Below are 14,092 nucleotides of genomic sequence, written 5' to 3'. Positions count from 1 at the left end.
TTTTTGGTCTTGGTATATGCTCTTCTCATGGAGCCTCAGTTCGTTTTTCTAAGCTGCAGAAAAAAGACCAACCAATAGTGGGATCAAAAATACAATAAATAAATAAATATATAATTTATGGTACCTAAAACAAATAAAAAGCATTTAATTCTACCAATTAGATGGTCCAATATTATTATTTGTAATTATAATATATTGTAGATTTTAAGATGTTCAACTTCAAATATGAGTACTCCTTCATGTTCGAATCCACCGGATGTGGAAGTAAGTTCCTAGGAATGCCCTACGACGTGGAGTTCGAGACAATGTGGCAACAGATCGGTGAGGAACTCCGTTCCAGACATAATCGCTTCCTGGGCATGCCTTTCGATAGCGGATTTGAGCGGATGTGGCGCCAGGTCAGAGAGGAACTGAAACGGGATCGGGAAGATAACCAATTCGCACTAAATTTCCAGCGGAATTTGACCCTCTACGTAAAGGAGGAAGGTGGGGATGTCGACCAACTTGAGTCTTTTATTGAACGCAGATAAAATATATTCAATTTTATTGAAAGGCATGTTATTGTTTAAAGTACGTATGTATGTATGTCTATTAAGTATGCATTGTAAAGATTACGATCGGTTTGGTTAAAATAATTTATTGTTTTCGGAATTGGTTTCAATGTCGAATAGGTCAAGCAGTCACTTGCCATCGATTGGAAAAAAGATAATAAAAAAGTCTTAACATAGTTTATGCATTAATTATTTCTCTCATCTCTTGATCAGATTATAAATCAGACGTCATTCTAGGGAGTCTCCTAACCGTTTCCTACACAGACCCGCATCTAAAACGCTTACTACTTTCTGTTCCTCGCTCCTCGTTTCTTATTCCTGACTTGACACTCAGTTTAGAAACCCTAATGTGTTTAAGTAATTTTCGATCGATTTGAATTTTTGCAAAATGGCACTAAATCTTCAAGTTGTTCCCGAAATTCTCAGAAGACCAATGTGGATAAATTGGATATGGATTGCTGTTGTTGGGCTCGATTGGTTTGATAAATTGCAAGTCCGTTGCTTTCGAAACGGTTGATCATCAAACGCGTTCTTTGAAAACCCATCTCTTCTGTTACCAAGGATCTTTGAGTGGTCCTAACATGATTAGGTGGTACAGGCTATTTTAGATATAAAGGACTTTGTTAAAGATTTATTTGCTCTCTTTCATTCTCTTATTTGGATTCAAGTATTTCTCAGTTGTTGCTTTGTTTCCTCACACTTTCGCTAATACTTTTAACTGCCAGCTACTGCTCCTCCTCCTGTTTCTTATATTCTTGTGCTTGTGTGTAGTAAATGGTCTGATGTGATTTTTCATTTTTTCAACTATCAATATACTTATAAATTAGAAAAACAGCGCAACTCGTTCGACTTCCGCGACTACCGGCCCGGAACTGCTGATTCTAGGTGGACTTAGACCTGATTGATGGGCGCGTATCGGTGCACCTTCGGTTGCTTCAGATGCTTGGGCTCCTTCTGCTCCTTGCTGGTGGGCTTCACGATGTCCTCGCTCAACTTCTGGTACACGAACGAGTTCTTTGAGGCCAGCAGCGCCATGCGGTAGCGCTCGCCGCGCTTGCGCAGCACCACGTAGATCACTCGGGCGATGGACAGAACGATCATCAGCAGGCAGAAGGACACGACGATCATTGCGATCACCAGGTCGTAGGAGAATTCGCCGTGGTAGATCACCTTCTCGGTGTACTCATCCGACTCCTCGCTGCCGCTGTCGAAGCCCAGTTTCTCTGAAGAGGTAGAACATATGATTGGAATACATTCCATAAACGAATAATTTTCTCAAACTTACCAAGCAGGAACTTATCACGAGTCTCCTGAGACATGTCCACTTCCTCCGCCTGGATGCCATCGTTCTTCAGCATTGGCTTCAGTTCCTTGTTCACAAACGAGTCGAAGGCCTTGTTAGAATCGGCCTTGGCCTTGGCATTCTTCTTGGCCTCCTCGAAGCGATCGTCATCGTTGTTGTCATCATCATCGTCCTCATCATCGTCATCATCCTCCTCACTCTCATAGTCACTGCTGTCCTCTTCCTTATCCTCGCCGCCATTGTTCATGTTCTCCTCGTCGGCATCATCCTCAGGCTTCGCGGTTTCAGTGCTGACCGATCCCTTCATGATCTTCTGCATGCTGCTCAGCCTGCTCTTGTCCAGCACACTCTTGTCCAAGACACTCAGCAACTTAGCCTCATCCTCGTCCAGCTTCTTCTCGCTTTCCTTCAGACGCTTCTCCAGTTTGGCTTCGGCACTGTCGGCCTTCTTCTCGTCCAAGAGATCTGAATCCTCGGCATGCTTACACACCTCGTGCGCCAAAGACGCCCAACCGGCCTGAGCCTGGCTCTCCAGCTGGACAATGGTGGCATCATCCTCCAGATTAGCCAGCACGGGCAGACGGCTGGGAGTCATCTGCATCTGCAGGGTGACGTAGCTGATGAAGTCCTGGAAGTCGTGAGTGCACTTCAGCGGATTGTTGGTGATATCCAGGGAGCGCAGGTTCTTGAAGCTCTTTACATCTTCCGAGGAGATCTTCTTGATCAAGTTTCCAGAGGCGTTGAAGCTGCGCAGGCTGTCAAAGATCTTGTAACCCATACCCAACTTGCGATCGGAGAGCAGGGTGGCAAGCTCGCAGTCATTAACGTCCAGGGAACGCAGTTGGTGCAGCGGCAGGAAGAGACGGATGGACAAGCGGCTGATGGGGTTTCCAGCCAGGCTCAGCTTGGTCAGCTCTCCGTTGTCCATGAAGATCACATCGTCTATACGGGCGATCAGATTGTTGCTCAGATCCAAGTCAATCAGCTTGTGGAGTCCAGTGAAAATCTCACGTGGCAGATGATTAATGTTGTTCCAGGCCAACTTCAAGGTGGTCAGATGTGGCATCGTGGAGAAGGCCTTGTGACCCAGTGGACCGATGGCGCAATTGGAAATATCCAGATAGTAGACGGTGAACTCACCGCTGTAACTCAGGAAGCCATCGGTGGGCAGCTGGCTCAGGCGAGGATTATCGTTCAAACGGATTACGTCCAGCTCTGAGTTCTTGAAGAACAGCATTCCCGAGATTTGGTCCAGGTCGTTGATCGACAGATCGATGTGGCGCAGGTTCTTCAAAGTAAGGAATGAGTCTGGCTGGATCTTCTTAATGCCATTGCCCTTGAGGTTCAGATTGGTCAGACCGGGCATCTTGTCGAACATGCTGTGGTGCACCTGGACAATCGAGTTAAAGCTCAGGTCCAGCTGCTGCAGATCCTTGGTGCCAAAGTGCAGATCGCCATTGAAGGTATTGTATTTGAGGTGCAGTATGGACAGGGTGGTGCCATTGAAGATATCGCGGGGCAGTTCAGTCAGCGAGTTGTAAGACAGATCCAATTCTTCCAGAAGAGTGACCTTCTCAAAGGCCTTCTCTGGCAGTTTCTTGAAACTGTTCTGGCTCAGGTTGATGTAGACGACATTGGATAGCTGTGAGAAGGCCTTGGGGTTCAACTCCATAAGGTTGTTGCGCGAGAAGTCCAGCTCCTCAATGCTGGAAGACTGCAAAATAGTAATTGATTAGAAATGGATTAAAAGAGAAGGTTGTTTTTAACACCCACCTTCAGCAGATAGTGAATGCTGGACATCACACTCAGGTCGTTACCCGAAATGGTGAGCATGCGCAGTTTCTTGTTGCCAACAAAGGTATCGGGATTGATGATGGCCAAGCCCACATCCGTCAAGTTAACAGCGTACAGCTCGTTCAGTCCGTGGAAAGCCTCGGCATGCAGGTACTCCAAGGTGCAGTTGGCGATCTTGATGGAAGCCACATTCTTAAGGCCCAGATTCTGGAAGAAGTTTGGTCCCATCAGGATGGGGTACTTGGGACCCACATTGGTCACAATCAAGTCCGTAATATCAGAGCCAAACTTCTGGATGCCCATGTCAAGTCGGCTACAGGTGGCCACCAGATAACTGTTGACATTCCGGGCACACTGACAGAATCTTGGACAGGGCACGTCCTCGCTGAAAACGACTTGCTCATCATCTGTCAAAAGATCATCAGAGCCATCATCCTCATCATCATCGTCATCCAGGTCCTCGTCGTAGTCAAACTGGGAATCGCTATCGATATCATTAGCACTCTCCTTGCTCTTTTGGTCGTTAGGCTTGCTCTGCAAAGTAGGGAAACGTATTTATTTGAATTTAAGAATGACTCGAGAAGTATACCTTGGCCTTCGTGTAGATGGCATCCACAATGGCCTGCAGCTTGGGGTTGCTCTTAGCCTTCTTGGGACTCGCGGAGGTCGTCTCGGTTTCTTCATCGAAGTAGTTGTAATCATCATCATTATCATCATAGTATTCGCTATCGTAGGTATCGGTGGAGTTCTTCTCTCCGGCGTCCTTCTCCACGGTGGTATTGAGCATCTTGTTGAAGTGCGGGTCCTCAGCCAAAGCATGGCTGTGCTTGGCCGCCTCCATCAGATCCTTCAAGGCCTCCTCGCTGAGGGACTTCTCGGTGCCGGCGAATGTGGTTTTCTTTGCGGGACTCTTGGTGGTCGTCTCCACGGGTAAATTCTTCACCTTGGGTGTGGAGATCTTGGGCAGAGTGTCGGTCGGGCTCACCTCCTCTCCGGAGTTCATCTCGTTTTCCGTCAGATCATCGTGTATAAAGTGGATCTTGGGGCCCACGGTGTTTGAGTGGCTGGCGTGGATTAGTGCCAGGCTAAAGGCCAGCAGCAGGACCAGCCTGCAAGTCGACTGGCGACCCATTTTCCGGTAGATGGGCAAACTGAAATGGACCAGGAAAGAAGACAGTGTTGTACAGTTATGGCCACTTCTAAGAAACTGAAAAAAAAACAGACGACTCACACCCAATGGCGCCGTATCTTATCGCTAATTGCTGGAGCCAGATAAGCAGATATGCGTTTATTGAATCAACAACATTCTGAGGAACTGGCCGCACTCATGGCTGGCCTCAGAATACGCCCGTTGTGCCACCCATTTCCTCCAAAATCATCGCTCTGTATGACAAAATGGTGAGGCATGTTGACTGCCCCGATTAGCACATTGGCACCCGGACAGTTGACATCATTGCGCATGCTAATTGCTCACGAATGCCCAAATGTTTGCTTATCATTTAATGGCAATTTTTGTGCAGCCCAAATGATTTCTATGCGTATTTTCAACTCGTTACTCAGAATTGAGTGAAAGCAGAATTCGCACTATCGTATCCGCAAAGTACTTCCCTTATTGATTAGTACTGTATACATCAACAACTAGTGATTGGCTTACTCGATCATATAGAGAATCGCTGACTCTCAATCGAGACTCAATCGATTCGATTTGGTCCGTCGTCAGCTGAAGCTTATTTATTTGACTTTCGGTTTGCTTGCCCTTTGATGGCAGGCGACGGGTTAGAAATCCTAACTAAACGATTGGGTATTACTCTGGACATTTTGGAACTGATTCGACGCGGGGAATCCCCACTGAGCGTTTCTTGACGCCAATTAATAACTCGTTTGCCAGCTCGCTGGTTCTAAGAAATCCTCAAAACCAGACCAGAAAACCCGACGCTCTCCAGGTTTGTTATGCAATTTACGTTTAAGTTTACGTCGTTTTGGAATGCATTTTCCAAGCATTCGATGCGGATTCCATGGCGGATGGCCCTATAGAAAGACCGCCTGTGTGTTTGCCTTCGTTTTCATGGCAAAGCAAACACATAATTCGAGACCGTGGCTCGCCGCCGAGTGGTAAACAAAGAGCTTTGCGTATTAATGCTTTTCGTAACCAGGCAGACGGCAAACGACCCAGGATCGCGAGAGATCCGAGACTCCACAAGCAAAGTGTAAAATGCAAAATGCGCAGTTAAAGCGGCCAGAATAGATCGCATTTATCCAGCCAATACACGGGCATGGATATGGGCACATATCGTATGTTAGAGCATTTCATTAGACCCCACAGCAAACCGCTTAGCCAGCTCCGCGTTGCGAGTGGGTGTCAAGTTGACTGGGAGCCTGCAAGCCACAAGCGCCAAGGGAAAACTGCAGTCTAGAGATCGCATTAAACGTGTTTAGGTCTCTCGGCTAACACATTTCATCGAGTTCGAGTCACGAAAGACAGCGCTTTTTGGCTCGCTTCGAATTGGCTATGGCTTTTGCTGTTGGCCAAGGCGCCGCCGACACTCCGACCATAATTAATTCCGTTTTTTGTCATTGCAGCGATATATGTACATATACGATATATATGGATATACGTCTGTATACACAGATGTCCGCTTGAACTGGGCTATACGAGAGTAGACCCTGTTCAAGTTTAGAGAGAAACCGGTAACTGGCACTGGCACTGGCCATACTTGTACATGTATGCAAATACGTTTTCCACTCGGAAATTCGTGAGTCAGCCAATTCATCATATTGCGGCGACTATCTAACGTAGCCGTAAAGATTAGACTGACTAGTCGGGGGATATATCCGATCGGTAAGCTCCACCCCCCCTCCATTGATCTATCTCCCCCGCGACTGAATCACTAAATGAAAATCTATAACTGAGTGCTTTGTAGTGTCGTGCATGTAATTAACTTGCAGCTAATGGGGAAATGCTTTCCTGAAACTGTTTCTAGAACACTTTGACATTCGATCGAGATAAACCCTGATCTGGCCCTGTCATACTTAATGGCCCTGTACTCAACGTAACCCGATACGGAAACACTTTGGATCGTTTTTCGTTTAAAGGCACACTTCCCCAGACTATCAGAGTATCAAAAGTTTCGGAGTATCGGCTAACAAACTGATTTCGTGTCTTGATACAAGCCACGATTTGTTTAAACGTAAACGTCTATTCAATTTATTAGTATATTTTGATTTGGCTCCATTGGTTGTCTTTCGTTGTTTATCAACTGGTTCACAGGCGGCTGGTTGGCATGTGGTCGGTATTGTCAACAGATTAGAATTATAAACACTTCCCAAGAGACCCCTTCAGCCCACATTTCTGTATCAAGTTACCCAGAAATGTCATGTGGATTGTGGAGAGCAGATGGGGCCTGGTTATCAAATTGTGCATGGGTGCGTCGATCGGAAATTGGAAACTGGGTGCGACCCTTGGCCGGTCAGTCAATATTACAAAGTATATACATACATATATGCACAGTGTATATGCCCGAAAAAGATCTGCATTCCTTTGGGTAGAGAGATCCCGTTGATCAGCAAGGCTAGCTAATGAGCCTCGAACTCAGGTAGTTTCGCCTTGATTCCGTCTTACGATCAACTCAAAAATGTCTCTGGCAAATACCAAGAAATACCCAAAAATAATGCGATCATGAGTCTGTGTGCGTGGGCAGATAATGATTGAGATGTGTGGGTAAAAATAGCTGGCGTTAACAGGAAGTGAAACGAGAGAAACGGACGTGTAGGTAGAATATTGCATTTTTTTCGGGAACTCATGTGTCCTCCTCTTCAAGGATATCGATTCATGGGAAGACTGCAAAGACTGGCGAATCGGAAATGCCTCAGCTGATGCCTTCATTAGGGTGGTTGAAGCCAATTTCATCCGGCTTTAAATCTGCGGATCACGACATCGTCAAATTTGTTGACCAATTCATTAGCATCACGAGTTGTTGGTGATTTTAAAGATTTACGATTGTGATTTCTGCTAGAAAATACACCACTGGCCAACTGTTCAGATATTAAATTTCTATCTGTATATAAAATAGTGTATACCATTTCGGAATATCATTTCTGCAACGTTAATTTTTTGCAGTCATTTCTGCAACGTTAATTTTTTGCAGCCAGCCAGTACAATGGACAAAATTGCCCAAGGCGTGCGCATAAAAAATAAACACAAACGTACAAAAAATGCCGACATTTGACCACACAGACTAACAACACGCAGTTGGCACAAAAGGTTGGTAAAAAAAAAAGGGGGAAACTGTTGGCTCAAAAAGATGGCCAGACTGGTTTTTGGCTGGAAATTGCCACTCGAACTCGCAGCAGATGTGTGAGCCAAGTTAGCCCGGTGGCAGCCAAAAGTCAGGCAGATGACTTTGCCAGTTACGAAAAATTCTTGCTAAAAGCCATTTCAATTCGCTCAAACTTAAACATTTTGAAAGGGAATTTCTAAATAACCGACACCGATGGTGTCACGTTCGAGTTGCTTGAACTCTTCGCACCGAATGTGCTCTATTACAATCAAAATAAAGTCGTTAATGTTTACGTAAACAGTTTAATCGCAATGACACTTTGTAGTGTTTAGTCTGTACATATTGTCTGTAATAGTATTAAGTGAGAAGTGTCATAATCAATTAAAATTGCTATTAGATTATAGGAAATCGATTAGCTTATCTAAGAAGGTCGTTGGAGCTTAAAAGACGAGTGTACTTTCCAAGTCGGCAAACTAATTAAACTTGAGGGTATACTTTTGCAACAGCTGCAAGCGAAATTTCGCAGTTAAGACCTTTCCCAAATTGAACGTGTAGTGATACCTCCTTATCGATCAGACTTAAAACTGCACCTTGTGGCCGATAAAGTGCATTTGCTGATATCTGAGGGAATTCCCTGCATGGGAATTCAGTTATTAAAACTCCCCATAAATTGATTTAAGCCATTCGAATCTGATCATTATGCCTGTTTCCTCGCCTTGCCTGCAATTGCCCTTTGTTTGGTTCGATCGGTGCATCGTATATATAGCCCTGAATCTGAAGCAGGAAGCGTTCCATAAATTAAGAACTTAAGGAGGCGGTGCAAATGAGAAACCGGCTTTCACCGGGCGGGGGCGGTTCATTAGCGATATCTGTATCGGATTTTGATGCCAGCTTCCGACTTTTAGAGTGCCGGATAACTCGATTCTAGAAGCATAGCTGTGGCACGACTTGCTGCCCCAGCTGAAAAACTGAGCTGAAAAGCGCTTTTCATTGTGCTTAGTCGACGGAAACTTGATTTGTTTACCCAGCCGAGTGTGATTTAAAAAATAAAAACAAAACCGACCTTTTTGCACTAAACTTTGCACTCGAACGAGGCTTTGTTTGCAACAACAAAAGCGTTCCGCCATCACGTATTGGTTATCGGTCGAACGAGCGTTTCCTGAGACAAATGCCTGGAATTGTCAACCCGTTGAGCCATCTATATATTTATTAAGTGTCGAGTGCTAAGCGGCTTGAACTCGTCACTAAGTGTTGAAAGGCACTGATCGCGACTGTCAAAAGGCCTGCAATCAGCATTTATACTCATCAAGTTAAGGGAATTAACAAAGAACGGTTTTGTAAGACTACAATGTTTTTACAGGCTATCAGAAAATAAAGTCAAGGTGAAGTACAGCACTTCTGTTAGCACTTAAACAATTTAAGCAAGAGCCAGTTGTGGGTTCTACATAATATTTACGTTGTTGTATACATTCTTTGATTTCCGCAGCATTTATCGCATAAATTAAGGGCTGGAATGGCTGCAACTGGGTGTCCACCAACGTAGTTGGCCACGTTCCATGTGGCAGGCCGCATTCCGAGCCGCAAAACGGCTTGCACAGCACGTAAGCACACTCCTCTGAGTCACTTTAAGCCAAGTCTCTCTGCATTTCATTAGCCCTGGCACATGGGCATATATGTGTATCCAAGTCCAGTGCGAGACCCTGAACCCAAACTTTGAGGCTGTGAAATCGGCTTAAGATCTGGAGATCTTGAGTTATGGTCAAGCCAAAACAAATCAAGGCAATCCCGCACAGAGGTTCAGCGTCCAACGCCCCAAATGCTGGGCACCAATGTACAATTGCAGAAGTGGAGAAAGTTGCAGTCGCGCAGAATAGGGCCAAAAAACATTTCCACAGTTGTCAGCTGGTTTCGTTTTGTTTTGGTACCATCGATGACTAATGTTTTATGGCAGGAATTGATTAATGCTAATGCCACTTTGTCTGACTGTCAGGCTTGATCGATTAGATTCAGGGTTAAGGTAAAAAGTCAACGCAATGTGGGTGCGAAATATGCGAGTCGAGCGTCACGCTCAATTGATCAGTGAACAAGCGCCGATAGAGAATTGCATTTGGCTTTCCCTCGGCGACATGGACAGCCAAATCCCATTCATATGACATCATTGTTGGCCAAAGCTGTTAAAATACAACAACCGGGATCGTTAAATCACTCTCAAAATAGTTTACCTAGCCAGCGCTGTTTTCGTATGGCAATCATGTGCCAAATAAAAACTTCTAAGTGAGCCAGAGCAAAGCGGAGACATTGCGCATACGCCACATGTGCCGACACTTAAGTTCTGTGTAAGACACGGCTTTAAAGCCAAGTTTACCCACACACCCAGTTGATCGCAAATGTTTGGCTGGCCACTTAAGCTCCAGCTCCATCTCAAACTACGGCTGTCCATAAAAGATGTGTTTAAGTATTCATAATTCGCCCTCCACGGCGTAGACGTAGATCTATGGAGCCATACGTCCAAAAACTCGTACTCCGACCAATTACCAGCCATGAAACCAGAAACAGCTAGAGCAGAGAGTGCTGTGACCTCATTAACTCTCAACTGGCCCGTGTTTGCTTTGGGCTCTTTATCTCTATAATACGGAGGTACGAAGCTTCGGAGCCATGGAACTATCAAGCTATGGAGTTTCCAATGTGCGGCCGGCTTATGTAGCGATTAGATAATGCCCCACTGAATTCATCAGCCATCAGCTAGCAGCTAGCTGCTAGTAACCAACTGGCGACAGCTTGTCACACCATAGGTTTACTATAGGTTGCCGATCCTGCCACGAATCAAAAGCCCTGCCCAAGAACAATTGCAGTCAAGTCGGGCTGGGGCGAAAATTAGCATTCGAAATCGTTTTCCAGGAATTCACCGCGCACTCCTCCGAACTGGTTGATTACGTCTGGAAAACCGAGTCGCACCTCAAAATCAAATGAACGTGTGTGTTTATTGCCGAGATCTTGGTAAATTATTTGTGTGCGATGTACATTTCATTTAAATTCCAGCTTCGTGCTCGCAACAGCCAACGGAGATGCTTTTTAAAAAGCGGCGATCATTAAAATTGAAAATCGATTGGAACTGGTTCTGAATTATGCATAGAAATAAATAATTTATTTTTTGAGAATATTTCGTAGTTGTGGCCTTTGATTAATTGGCCGATACTACAGGAAGCTCTTAAAAAGCTTAAAAGTGATTAAAAACGAGTCGGTATGCCCTTTGGACTGGCGCAGCAGTACAAACTGGGTTTAGGCCATATTCCAATACTCTGTTTGCCCATCTCCCATCTCCCAGCGAAAACGTAAAGTGTGTGGTATATGCAAACTCCGATCATGGTCGAAGCTAAACTATATAGATTTATCTCTCCGACTGTGACAGTTGAGCATGTTGTGTTTTTGCAGCAGAGCGTTGAGTTTGTTATGAAGGTGACTTCTTTTTTGAGCAAATGCATTACCGGTTTTTCAGCCCCTTTCCCTCTCATTTTCCCCCCCGATCACTTACTAATACCAATGCGCGCGAATGCACACACAGGTGTAATCTTATCTACCTGGCGACTCTTGTTGTTGTTGTGAAAAGCAAACGCGTTAACTGTTTCTTTTCCCCCGACTGTTTGGCTTTCCCAGTGCAATTGCCTTAACTTGGCTTAAACGCTTTGGCTTTTTTCGGAGTAATTGGGGCAGGGAATTTAATTTGGCTGATAAGCCAGCATTTAGGTGAACCGAAAATATGATCGCTTTGCTTGCAGAATTTAACGAGATAATTGCGACTCAGGTTTTAAATTTATATGTCACCACGGCACAGTACCCATACACTCACACACACGCACACACACACAGGAGCAGCTGCAGTTGGCGTATCTGTGTGCGAGAGTTTCGGTATGTTGTCTGAGATACGCCAGGTAACATTCTCAGGTAGCAGATACGCTCACACACACACACTTGCAGCGACGGAAAGATACGCTCAGAGAGCGAGACAACTGCTGGACTGCAGGGGTGCCACTAGCGTCATCCCACTCCCACTCACTCATTGAATGACGAAATTTGAACACTCGTTTGCACTGCACTTTTCTTCCAGGGAAACCCCCTCCCCCACAGATACTCCTTAACTCCGACTCACGAACTCAAGATACGATCCATGCCCGATGCCCGAAATCCAGATCGAAACGAAGGAAAACTCACCTTATGAGCGGTCTGCTTGCAGACAACTTTTCTCTGAGTGAAGCGGAGTAATCCAAATATTGGCTTTTGATCGCTGGAAGAAACACACAAACTTTATTGGATTTTGGCCGACACTACGATTGCTAAAAGTGTTTCAATTCGGCACTAATTTTATGCTCTTCGACTTGAGACGCTAATCACGTGCTCGTCCGTTGATTTCGATGGCTTGTTTTGCTTTACCGAGTCGCTTGATCGTGGGATCGCTTTCTAGCCTAGCGCGTATTCAACACCTGTTGAAGTTCAAAACTCAACTGAGAGTTCACACTTGTTGAAGATAGTGATGTTCGCCAGTATCGATACATCAGGCATCGATCTCTTAATATTTATCGAAGTTGTTGTCATATCGATTTGTGAGCGAGTGTTCTAAGTGCGCAAACTTCAATTGATTAAAAAAATTAGTAAAATTGATGAATTCGTGTTTTGAGTTGGAACATTGTTAAAATAAATGTACTAATTTGTCTAACATTTTGCATTGCCGAATTTGTTATTTGAAAATATCGTGCTTTCTGAACTATCGCCGGTATTTCTGAGTTGCCATCCCGAATTGTATACATGCAATATACAAGTAATGTAAAGAGGCGGTAGATGTCGCCACGAATTTTTGACTGCGTAATTTGGTGTAGACAGAATGTAATGTAAGATGTACATACGTCGCTGAATTGAGTTTTGACCTTTTTGTTGCCTATCTAAAAGGCGTATCTGTGGTTTTCGAATAAACTTTATTTAAAATCTTTGGATTGCTTATTTATACTTGTAATATATAAATTAAATACTTTCTAACATGTAAACCAATTTAAGAACTTATTTCTATAACATTTGCTAACGTATGCAGCTGGATAAATTTAAAGTATATTGGCGTACTAATAAATATGAATTATGGTACCATAACAAAATGGTTAACATTTTCTCTCGGGAGCTAAGGAGTTGTGCGATGTTCCCTTTTGAACGAGCGATTCCAAACTGCCAAAATCGAATCGCGAATAAATGAAAGTCCACTGCCAAAATTGGTAACTGGTCAACACGGCGTCTGGATGCAGTTATTGTTGCAGTTGTGGCTGTGCATTTTGTAGTTGTTGCTGTTGACGCTGTCACGAAAACGTCAGAGTTTTCAGCTTTGGCCTCCGAACGTCTGACTGCCTTTTTGTATCTTTTTGTCAGCGGATTGCCAGTTGGTTGACAAAACATGCGCCTGCGCAGTTTTCGCCTTCACATTGAATATTTTCTTGTGAAAAATCTCAGCTTTGTGTTCAGTAGGCTCGCTGTTTTTGTTGTCCCAGGAGCGTAGTGAAAGTGCGGACGAAAGGGATAACTTGGTAAATATTTTCAAATATAGTACAAGAATAATAAACTAAATTATTTTTCCGTGCTTTATATATGCTCTTAAAACCACGTTTTGGTACGTCACCCCTTTGGATTCCGCCACTGCATTGAAGTGCATGAATAATATCGAAGCAAATCGAAAACGAAATTCAATGAGGAACGCAGTTTGCGATGCCAGCACCAAATGCAGCAATCCGCCGCCACTTGGGCGCTGATCGATCTGTGCAGCATTGGAGCTCCAGAGGATCTTGGCTTGGATGAATGCGAAGACCAGTCGATGATGATGGCGTTGAATGGCGACCATTTGATTTGTGCGTGCCAGGCATCGCAAGAAGATTGAAGCCGCGCTGCGAGACACCCAAAGGCAGCGCGATCCTTTAGGCGAATTCTGCCAACTGGAATAGGCCAGGAACTCCTATTACCTCCCACTCCCAAGGTGACCTTGACCCAGCTAAACGCAACGGTAAAGTCTGGCTAGATGCCTAGACAAAGTGCTGAAGTTCCGCCAAACCAGTTTTGCACAGAGAGAAATATATAGGTGTTAACTAAATAATTTCACTACTCACTTCTATTTGAATAACTTGAGCCATGGGATTAAA

General features: G+C 44.6%; 2 protein-coding genes across 3 annotated transcripts; one reads left to right on the top strand and one right to left on the bottom strand.

Moving 5' to 3' along the window:
- Positions 1-57: 57 nt before the first annotated feature.
- On the top strand, positions 58-727 carry LOC6531608. Its single transcript, XM_002092369.4, has one exon. It carries the CDS (start codon positions 210-212, stop codon positions 528-530), a length of 321 nt encoding a protein of 106 aa, XP_002092405.1. The 5' UTR covers positions 58-209; the 3' UTR covers positions 531-727.
- LOC6531607 lies at positions 528-12,450 on the bottom strand. Of its 2 annotated transcripts, XM_015195949.3 has the most exons (6): positions 12,354-12,450; positions 12,135-12,207; positions 4,238-4,799; positions 3,628-4,182; positions 1,837-3,568; positions 528-1,774 (listed from the first exon to the last, which is right to left on the bottom strand). In XM_015195949.3, the coding sequence occupies exons 3-6, from the start codon at positions 4,778-4,780 to the stop codon at positions 1,443-1,445; spliced, it is 3,162 nt and encodes a 1,053-aa protein (XP_015051435.1). In that variant the 5' UTR covers positions 4,781-4,799; positions 12,135-12,207; positions 12,354-12,450; the 3' UTR covers positions 528-1,442. The 2 variants fall into 2 exon arrangements, with proteins under 2 accessions (XP_015051435.1, XP_002092404.1); XM_002092368.4 differs by having other exon boundaries at positions 12,135-12,410.
- Positions 12,451-14,092: the final 1,642 nt, after the last annotated feature.

Source organism: Drosophila yakuba, chromosome 2R, assembly GCF_016746365.2.
Source record: "Drosophila yakuba strain Tai18E2 chromosome 2R, Prin_Dyak_Tai18E2_2.1, whole genome shotgun sequence".
Taxonomy (NCBI): Eukaryota; Metazoa; Arthropoda; class Insecta; order Diptera; family Drosophilidae; genus Drosophila; species Drosophila yakuba.
The sequence above is the reverse complement of the archived record's forward strand: the minus strand, read 5'-3'. Positions and strand labels throughout refer to the sequence as shown.

What these genes read in the sequence shown, in the direction of transcription:
- LOC6531607 (XM_015195949.3), bottom strand. Translation starts at nt 4,780, where the DNA reads ATGGGTCGCCAGTCGACTTGCAGGCTGGTCCTGCTGCTGGCCTTTAGC. An exon ending in CCATCTACACGAAGGCCAAG is followed by an intron (nt 4,183 to 4,237) that starts GTATACTTCTCG and finishes CCTACTTTGCAG; the next exon opens with AGCAAGCCTAACGACCAAAA. An exon ending in GCATTCACTATCTGCTGAAG is followed by an intron (nt 3,569 to 3,627) that starts GTGGGTGTTAAA and finishes ACTATTTTGCAG; the next exon opens with TCTTCCAGCATTGAGGAGCT.
- LOC6531608 (XM_002092369.4), top strand. Translation starts at nt 210, where the DNA reads ATGTTCAACTTCAAATATGAGTACTCCTTCATGTTCGAATCCACCGGA.